A 10,664-nucleotide genomic window follows, 5' to 3' on the forward strand; every position below is an offset into this window, starting at 1 on the left:
CTGTGATTGTGTTATGGTGAAGTGCTAGTTACCTACAGTAACATAGTCATATGTGTAACACTAATAAAATGCTATTTAAATTGAAATTTTTTTTCTTTTCTTTAAATTCTAGAATAATTTGCAAAGGTCTTTAATTGAATCATGATTATAATCTTGACCTTTGTGACCTTGACTACCCTCTTCTCAAATTTGATTTTAACCCAATTCAAGGAAATAATTCTAAGATAATCATCGAACATTTTTTTAATTTGATCCCTTTGACCTTGACCTTTCTTTCTTAAAGAGATCCCTTTTGAACAGTTCAAAGTCTTTTTACTGAAGCTCTACTGGTTTGTACTTATAGCAAAGGAAGAGAAAAGTACTTAAGCAGTTGGAAATTGAAACTTTTCAACAGATAAATAGAATAATTATCCTTGATTAAGTCTCTTTATGTTCTTAGTGCAGTCTACTTGCATGCAACATTTATATTATAATCAGACTTAAATTGTAAGTAGCATTTTAAAAGAATTTCACAGAAAATTTAGTAACCACGGCAACATTATTCACGAAATCAAGGTGTGCAACACAGAATTATTTTACATCTTGATTGTGTGAGTTATATTGAAATTTTAGAAGAGTAGCATTTTGAAAGAATTTCACAGAAATTTTTATTTTTGGTCACGGCAACACCGTTCATCGTCGATCAAAAACCAATACACAGAATTATGTATCTTGGTGAAAACTTGTGTGCCAAGTTATATTGAAATCAGACTAAAACTGTAGAAGGTGTGCATTTTGAAAGAATTTCACAGAAATTTTATTTTTGTTTATTTTCTACACAGAATTGTGTATCTTAGTGTTTTACTTGTGTGCCAAGTTATATTGAAATTGACTAAAACTGTAGGAGGAGTAGCATTTTGAAAGGCTTATTTATAACGACAACACCGTTTGAGAGATAGAATTATGTATCTTAATACTTGTGTGCCAAGTTATATTGAAATCAGACTAAAACTGTAGAAGGAGTAGCATTTTAAAAGAATTTCACAAAATTTCTATTTTTAAACCACGGCAACACCGTTCATCGAAACAAAATCATACACAAAATTGTGTATTTAAGTCTACTTGTGTGCTAAGTTATATTGTAAAGATAAAATGTAAAGTAGCATTTTGAAAGAATTTCACAGAAATTTCTATTTTTAGTAACCACGGCAACACCTTTCATCCAGTCAAAAAGATACACAGAATTAATGATCTTTGGTCTACTTGTGTGCCAAGTTATATTGAAATCATATCTAAAACTTATCAAGAGTGTGTGTGTTTCACAGAAATCTCTAGGTAACCACGGCAACACCGTTCATCGTAATCAAAAACCAATACACAGAATCTCTCTTCTTCTGTAGTCTACTTGTGTGCCAAGTTATATTGAAATCAGACTAAAACTGTCATTAGCTGAAAGAATTTCACAGAAATTTTTATTTTCAAACCACGGCAACACCGTTTGATATATCAAAAACCGATACACAGAATTGTGTATCTTTGTATAATGATTGTGTTTATATTGAAATCAATAAGTTTGCAGAGTGTAGCATTTTGACACAGAATTTCAATATATTTCTATTTTTAATAACCAGAAATCAAAAAAAATGATACACAGAATTATGTATCTTAGTGTACACTTGTGTGCCAAGTTATATTGATGTTTAGCATTTTGAATTTCACAGAAATTTTATTTTTTAACCACGGCTCATTAAAAAACATACACAAAATTGTGTATCTTATATTTTGTGTGTAAGTTATTTTTATAAGTAAAATAGAGGAGTAGCATTTTCAAGAATTTCACAGAAAGTATTTTTAGTAACCATCGGCAACACCTTTCATCGAAATCAAAAACCGATACACAGAATTATGATCATAGTGTAGTCTACTTGTGTGCCAAGTTATATTGAAATTGGACCAAAACTGTAGGAGGAGTAGCATTTTGAAAAATTGTTTACAGACAGACGGACTTTGACCTTGACCTTTCGACGGACGGAAACGAGCGTTATCGCATAAATGTCTTAGCTAAAAACAAGATATTAATTTTTATCCTTTAGCTTATAAATATGCTTTTACATATAATGCTGAGAATTGTTTTTAAAACAATTTACATTTGACTAGCATGTAAAACTGATTACTGTAAACAAGGAAATTTTAGTCCCCATTTAATTTTCACCCTCATCGAAAGTGGGTGAATTTAAAACCGGGCGAATTCAAAGTAAACAGTACAATATCTTTTAAACAAAAATCTTTTTGGGCAAAATTAAAATGTGGCAAACTTGTTTCCAAATAAAAAAGGGCGAAAATAACATGGGGCAAATATAACCCTGTATATAGTATTGATTCTGGGGCTATAGGCCAAGAGTCAAAGTTGGTCCCCCATATGTTCCATTTCAATTGGCATGTATAGCTCTGATAGTTCAAAACTGTCTATAACCTCCACAAACAGTACTGAATGAGTGACCGGGGTAATTATGTTCTCATATCACCTGCATCTTTGTTGAAATAGATACACTGTAATAGTAATCTCATTTCTCTCCTCATTCCATTCCAAGTTCTACTTGGCCATTTTAATCAAAGCTGTTTCATAATTAGCAAGTGCATGGAGTCCATGCCATGGACCATAGTAATTACATTATTCACCTATCCCTTCTGTGGTTAAACAAATCACACTATGAATATATACCTAATCCTGCCCTTACTGTTCTTCTGCTTTTTTTTAATCATGTAAACTTCATACTTTATTACGCAAAAACGTTTCTCTACCGTGACCTAACCCTAGTCTAAAGGCAAACGATTTTAACCTTGAATCTACACTCCTTAAGAAAATTTTATTCATGCTTGTTGTTCTGGGCCTAATGATTCATCTGACTTTTCTTTAAAGCTGAACACAGTTAGTAAATAGACATACACAATACATGATGTATTACATTATGCTACCTACAATATCTGCACCTTCACATTTGTTACAACTGACTGCTTTATTGTCATTGGTATCTGCATTGAATGCCTATACATGTTTGTGCTGGATATCTCTACATATTACATGTATTGTAGTTACAAGTATTTGTGTTTGTCTGAATAATGCGTTGACCAATGTAACTATTGTATGTTTCTTTGGCATCTTTCACTCCTGCAATATGGAAGAAGAATTGTTATTTTTTGTTGCTACCAAGTGCTGTGTATGTACCAGTACACAGGTAAAAACTTAATACACTGAAGAGTAACTTAGTGATCAGCTTTATATAAAGGTGCTCCAATATAACAAGTGAATATAAAACAGAATGGAATATAAATTCCTTTTATGAATCATATTCAGCTTTTGTCAAGCGCATTCTGTAACAATTTTGCTTGAAAATGGCCAGAGTATAAAGTGATTTACTGAACATCATTAGTGTTTATTCCTACACCATCAAGTTTTAATTAAGCTATATATGAAAAGAAAAATGTGAGAGATCCACACTAATCAACAGGTTTCTATGGCTATGCCTGTACTTTTCATATGCAAGTTAACATATTTTTAATAAAATTTTCATGCATTATTTACTGGGAGTGTCTTATTCACTTTCTGACGAAACCCACTGAAGTAGAATGATTGAATGATGCCCGAGTTATACATGTATCCCTTACAATTTATATCCATTGCTGTGTACAATTAATACAATAAATTTTAATTGAATTAAATACAGTCATATAGACTTTTCACCTCTATCAAAATACATGTAAAACAACCCAAATCTTCTTTTCATTCTTTATGACATTCACTTTACATAACATTTCAATAATATATCAATTCATATCACAATACATGAAAGTCATTTTAATTATATCAACAAACAGTCTCCCTTTAACAATATACAGGTTACCCAGCCCTTTCCATTTGATCTCCAGTTGTAGTCTATGGATACTAGTGTTTTTTACCTATGAAAATATAAAATGTCCAATAAAGAACTTGTGATAGCAAATATAGCTGACACAGAACAATGGTATTTTTACTTAATCTCATATTACCGGTAATGTCAAAATTTAGCCCTCTCTTTCTTTAAAATAATTCAACATAAATAATAAATTATTAATTCAAATTTTTGAATAACTGGTATTTTATACAATTCTCAGCTTGGGTGGACCAAGGGGAAATTTTACTCTGGATTTCATTAACATCAGAGGGGATAATTGGAATCCAGAAGAAAGGAGGAATAGAAGGATCAGGTGTATGTGCCCAAAGAGTGACCCTTATCCTTTTGCATTGTCTAAATATTACAGATCTGTGGGAACTGATCGATTTTCTTGTATGTTACATTGTCCATAAATGTTACTTTAGTCCTAATACAAGTACTCTAATTAGAAAAGCTTGTTTCTTAACAGAAAAATTCAAAAATTTAACTTTACAATATACTATCTTGACATAAAAAGTATTTGTTAGGTAAACTGGCATAATTAAATAAACTAAATAAAAATTTAAAACAATTTACCAAGTGGCATGTTGTTATGTTTTGAGCTTTTGTTTTGCATACCACAGGGATTTTTTCAACTGATGGCGAGTGAGCGTTTTTCCTGTACGTTTGTGAATTTGTTCAATTTTTTCCTTTTCAACGTCAGAAAATGCTTTCGGTTTGTTACTAGTCTTTTTCACAGTTTTTGTTTGGCCTTTTTTCTTAGTTAATAGTTTTTCAGAATTTCCTTTTGGCACAGTTTGTTTCCCTTTCTTTGCAAAGTTTCTTTTTGTCACACTTTTACCTCCCTTCTTTCCACAATTTTCTACCTTGTCGCTTTTCACGGTTTTCGCTTGTTTTTCACTTTCTACAGGTTTTTCATAAAGCCCACCAACAGTGTGCACACTAGCACCTTTTGATTTAAACACATCTACAATGGAAGGCAGCTTAGTTTTGATAGCTTGTTCCAACATCTTCCTCTTCTCCTGTGGAGTAAGGAGAGGTTTACCTTTTTTCCAAGTATCTTGAACTGTCCTTTTCTCATTGGATCTTTTTAAAGTCCAAGTTGACTGAGATGCTTTCTTGTCAAGTGGAACTTGTTTTCTGCTAGAATTGTTTACAATCCTTTTGTTTCCTCCAACAGTTTTTCGCAAACCAAGTTGTCTACCTGGCAAATTTTTCCTTGCATTTCGAGCAGGTACCCTATTCTGTTTGGGGTTTTTTGTAAGTGACTTGTGTTCCTGAGGTTTTTCCACTGTGGGTTTTGAGGTAGTTTTTTTGGCTGAAGATTTTACCGTCTTCTTTTTAAGTTTCTTTTCTGAAGTCCTTTTCACCTTACTGCCTGCCTTCAACTTTTCAGTATAGTTAGGCATGAAAGTTTTCATGTAGCTCTCTTTCAGTATCTGCACAGAACTTTCCTCCACCTCATGAACTCCCTCAAAGTTTCCCTCAGAATCAAACACCACTCGCTTTGCCCGACCATCAGTTGTCCCACTTTTACCCAACTCACCTTGTTTTGACTTCTTTTTCTTTGATCTGGTCACCTCTTCATCATCAGCATTTTCTAGCTGTCTTTTAACTGGCACTTTTTCTACTGTCTCAACACTCTCTTCTGTAGATTTTCCCTTTCCTTTCTTTTTCCCTTTTTCCTTCTTTTCCCTTTTGCTCTCCTTTGCACATTCATTGTCCCCAGATATTACATTCTCTTCTAAAGGAACTTTTGTCTCCTTTTCTTTCTTTTTGGACTTTTTCGATTTTTTCACACACTCGCTAATGTCATCTTGAATCTCCATGGATTCAACATTTTCACAAGATTCCTTCCTTCCTTTCCTTTTCGACTTCTTTGATTTTTTCACTAATTCTTTACAGTCCTCAACATTACTGTCATCACACACCACGCTAGCCTCAACTGCCTCCACACTCTTCCTTTTCTTGGCTTTCTTGACCTTTGAACCCAATTCATTGACCTCCTCTCCCAGTGAGAATCTGACATGCTTGTCTTCTTTTCTCTCACATGTCTTCTCTTCACAATTTTCAGAGTCAGCTTTCCTTTTCTTTTTCTTCTTCCTCTTTTCAGTAGTTGATTCATTTTCCTCAAAGTCTTGCTCAGTCACGGTCTCTAATACCTTCTGGGACTGCTGATTACCTCCCTTTCTTGCAGCCATTTTCTTGGCGAAGTATTCCTGTAGACTATCAGTGCTGTTGAAGGTGACTATAGAACCATGGTCCTCCTGTGAAAGACAAAATAAAGAACTATATATTTCAGATTTCATACAATAACTTAAAAAGAAATCATTCAAATTACTCAAAATAATTTTTGAGAAGCCCCACTTTTTGAAAATTTTGAACTATATTTGAATTTTTTAATGGGGGTGTCTTTTTTTCTTATTCAGTGGTGGATGGAGTTTCTTCCCTTTCATTGTGTTTGATTGCAATCGATTTGCAAATTCAAAGACAATAATTCATTCCCTGATTCTTTTAAAAGGGAAAGATGACAGTTTAAAATAACAGTTGATATCCTCTAAAAATTGATGTCCCAAAAATTTCTTCTCAATATTTGTATTTACACATATTCAGAAGCAGTAACAAACCATACAATAAACTTTCTTCGTGCTAGGTTTATTTCACCTGTTCACTGACCTTGGGTTTATCCTCAGTTGTAATATCATCCTCTTCCCCTGCCTCCTGGGTTTTCTTCTTGCTACGGACACCAAAAATGGAGTCTAAATCCGAGGCTGATCTTCTTGACAGGTCCTTCCCCTGAACAAACTTCTGGTAGCTGTTAAAAAAAATTTACATTTCATTAATTACTTTTTCAAATACTGGTACATGTAGCTATACGAAAATAACATTGTGTTTTGGACAAATCCATTCAAGTCAAATTTGTGACTATTAAAGTAATATATCACATAACACTGAAATGAAAATCAGTTGAATAGAACAGAGAGCTGGGTAAAAACTAAATCAAAGATTTACCTATCACAATGAATTTTGCACAGGATATTGTCACAAGTGTTTCTGTAAAAGATTAAATTTAACATTTTCATTTCTACGAGGGTGAATATTTTATACTGACTGTACACGACTCCTGGACTTTTTGGATGTTGACTCTATGCTGGAAACAGTGGCTGCTTCCTCTGTGCTCCCTTCATTTAAGTTGGCCAGGATGGCATTGAAGTCATCCTGATGAGCTATCCAGTTATCACTGTGATTATGTTTGTATCCTACACCTGTTAATCAACACAACATGTGAGACACTAACTATACAGGTAAACAGGTCAGATATCACTGTGATTATGTTTGTATCCTACACCTGTTAATCAACACAACAGGTGAAACATTAACTATACAGGTAAACAGGTCAGATATCACTGTGATTATGTTTGTATCCTACACCTGTTAATCAACACAACGGATGAGACACTAACTATACAGGTAAACAGGTCAGATATCACTGTGATTATGTTTGTATCCTACACCTGTTAATCAACACAACAGGTGAGACACTAACTATACAGGTAAACAGGTCAGATATCACTGTGATTATGTTTGTATCCTACACCTGTTAATCAACACAACAGGTGAGACACTAACTATACAGGTAAACAGGTCAGATATCACTGTGATTATGTTTGTATCCTACACCTGTTAATCAATACAACAGGTGAGACATTAACTATACAGGTAAACAGGTCAGATATCACTGTGATTATGTTTGTATCCTACACCTGTTAATCAACACAACAGGTGAAACATTAACTATACAGGTAAACAGGTCAGATATCACTGTGATTATGTTTGTATCCTACACCTGTTATTCAACACAACAGGTGAGACATTAACTATACAGGTAAACAGGTCAGATATCACTGTGATTATGTTTGTATCCTACACCTGTTAATCAACACAACAGGTGAGACAATAGATATAGCTGAAAAAAGCATGTTCATATACTGTAACATATATGTTATTTCCATTTCTAAAATATTTTGCAGCAAAATAAACACCATTTTGTATTACTATGAGTGGGAATCAATACAAAGTTTTAAAACATTGAAATATCTCTTATAGTTATTAATCTTTATGATGTTCTGAATGAATATGGGCATTTTTTTATGAACACCACAAAATAAAAGCTTATAAACAAATTCAGATAATGTGTTTCACAAAAGAATATTAACTAAAGTTTTTTCATTATTACCAAATTAATTAAATATGACTGCATGCAACTTAAGTTTTTTAAATATAAATAAAGTACATTTGAAGACTAATGTAATAAGTGAAATCATAAATTAACCAGGGGTGGGTTAACTGGAAAAAACTAATTGTACATGAGTTTATTGAAATTCTTAAATATAAATTATGAGATAAATCAAAATTAAGTGTTATTTCATTACCTGTATATATTCATTAATTACACAATTGCACTTGCCTCAACGGTTGCACTGTCAACATTTTAACAAATACTGGTAAGTCTATCTTTGTGCTTACCCTTATTTCCAAACTTAAACTCTACTTTGACATGGTCTGGATTGCCATCCTCCTTTACGCCTAGTCCTTTTCCTTCACTCCATCCATATTTCTTCATTAACTTCTGGCCAAATTTAGTTTCATCTACAATTGGACAGATTTTAAGTTTTTGTTTTATCAATATGAAAATGCTTGTTATCAGGGATTTATCTAGCTATTTTGTTTTACTACCGTTTTATATGTAAAGGGGAAAAATGAGAGCCACAGACTCGATCTGAGTGCCAGAGGCGCGAGTATTCCCAAATATTAAAGGAATAAGGGTCTGTCAGGGGCATGCCATAATGTTAAAGGAAAATTTTTAAATAAATGGAGCAAAATCCTGCAATTTCTTAGAGCTTCTGAGGGTCATTTGTAGACCTTTACAAAGGCCACAAAAACTTCACTTTTTAGGCAAAATACTAAACAACACACACACAAAAAAAATTAAACCAGGTCAGGACTTTATTTAATTTTTTCTCTCAATATCTATCACAAAACAATTCTGTTTTTCATGTTTCACTACTAACATTGTTTTTGTTGTTACTCCATTCTTAAAATAGATTCATAGTGATATAAGCTCCATCTTACTCATCTACACTTTTCTTAACTCTGCAATCCCACGCGTATCTTTGACATCATCTCCATGGACTTGGCACATGTTTACCGATCAATGTCAAATAAAAGCTTGAATAATATATTCTTTCTTTTAAAAGCGTTTGAATGACTAGGATGGTAAATTAGCTGTAAAACTTCAATTGGACAAAAACGGAAAATTTAAGAACGATGTTTTAAATATTCCATTTAATCAGAGAATTTTCTATCTGAAAAAGGGGAATTTTTGCACCTTTTTCAAGAGGGGAAAGGTACCGTTTACCGGTAGTAAAAACAGCCTTGATAAATCCCTGGTTATGGTGATGTACATAAAGAATTGATAATGAATTATGGTGTGTATTTCTTGAACTATACCCAATGTACATCCACAGACATAACTTTAAAGAAAGTGTCAAGAGAGACATTAAAAAAATAAGGGGCTTTCAAGTTCTTTCCATACTTTCAAGGTCAATTTAAAACGATGAACTTTGGCCTGAAGATATTGTATCTGTTTACTGTTGATACAACATGTGTTGACGGCTGACAAACACATAAATATTTAGTAAAATCATCACTGTACATAACCATGATAACTAAATAAATTAATGCTTTAGAGTCCAGATATACACACAGTCACTGAAAGGGTAGGGGTATTTTAATTCCCAAAATGACAGCTTTAGTCCTTTGTAGAGTTTATGTACATAGGTGCGGTGTATGTCTGTTTTAAAATTAAACTTGGTATTTCTTGACTGAAAGTGTGAAAATCTTTATTCTAACAATTTTTTATGAGTATTCAAAAAATAATTAAAATTCTGTGAATTTATTTTACATTTAACAATCCAGAAGACAAGCCCTGTAAATAAAATACATGAATATGCAGACAAATTTTCCTATAAAACATTAGATGACATTTTTTTTTCACAAATTGTATTGAAATATTGTTTGCATTTGTGAAAATATCTAAATATTTCATGCTTTAAATTATTTATTATTGATAATACATTATCTGATTATGTTGTGTATTCCTTGAACTATACCAAAAGTGCATTCGCAGACGTAGGTTTAAAGAAAGTGTGGAGATGGACATTCATGAAACAGAGAGGAAATAATCTTTTAGGGCCATGATTAGAATAAAACCCGAATTTCCTCTTAACAAAATCACACAATATATCCTAGTGTAATTTAATTTTTTTAATAATCAATGATAAAGTCACTTGAAATTGCATAATAGTTTCAATAAAATACAACTTTACCATTACTCCATGCATTTCCATTAGGATTTATTGAAATTTTTCGTTTAAATCGGGGTTCTGCCAGCATAGCCATGTGGATCCTTTTCCATTTGTGAATGAAACGCGTTTGTTCATTTGATATAATTGTCCAATCAAAATAATGCACACAAATTATATGATGTAACGGTGCGTCGATTTACCCAAAAGGACCCAAAAGAACCCAAAAGGACCCAAAAGGAACCCAAAAGGAACCCAAAAGGACCCAAAAGGACTTGAAATAAAGAGATTAAATGGATATATAATGAATACTTTCATATTTTATTAAAACTAAAACTAGTTTTTTGAGGGTAAAGTGCGTGTTTGGGTTGAGGTGGGAGCCCCCCCC

The 10,664-nt window shown here is 32.7% G+C and overlaps 1 protein-coding gene across 1 annotated transcript; it reads right to left on the reverse strand.

The window, feature by feature from the left end:
* Positions 1 to 3,748: 3,748 nt before the first annotated feature.
* Positions 3,749 to 10,418, reverse strand: LOC134274355 (micronuclear linker histone polyprotein-like). Its single transcript, XM_062756638.1, has 6 exons — positions 10,301 to 10,418; positions 8,439 to 8,561; positions 7,024 to 7,177; positions 6,588 to 6,726; positions 4,488 to 6,178; positions 3,749 to 3,936 (listed from the first exon to the last, which is right to left on the reverse strand). The coding sequence occupies exons 1-5, from the start codon at positions 10,371 to 10,373 to the stop codon at positions 4,502 to 4,504; spliced, it is 2,166 nt and encodes a 721-aa protein (XP_062612622.1). The 5' UTR covers positions 10,374 to 10,418; the 3' UTR covers positions 3,749 to 3,936; positions 4,488 to 4,501.
* Positions 10,419 to 10,664: the final 246 nt, after the last annotated feature.

Source organism: Saccostrea cucullata, unplaced genomic scaffold (assembly GCF_032062105.1).
Source record: "Saccostrea cucullata isolate Sc308-1 unplaced genomic scaffold, CSIRO_AGI_Scuc_v1 ctg791, whole genome shotgun sequence".
Classification (NCBI taxonomy): domain Eukaryota; kingdom Metazoa; phylum Mollusca; class Bivalvia; order Ostreida; family Ostreidae; genus Saccostrea; species Saccostrea cuccullata.

Bases quoted from the DNA above. Each gene is read 5' to 3' on its own strand.
- LOC134274355 (XM_062756638.1), bottom strand. From the start codon at position 10,373: ATGGCTATGCTGGCAGAACCCCGATTTAAACGAAAAATTTCAATAAAT. The intron at 7,178-8,438 runs GTAAGCACAAAG...GTTGATTAACAG, and splicing joins GTTTAAGTTTGGAAATAAGG to GTGTAGGATACAAACATAAT. The intron at 6,179-6,587 runs GTCAGTGAACAG...TGTCTTTCACAG, and splicing joins CAACTGAGGATAAACCCAAG to GAGGACCATGGTTCTATAGT.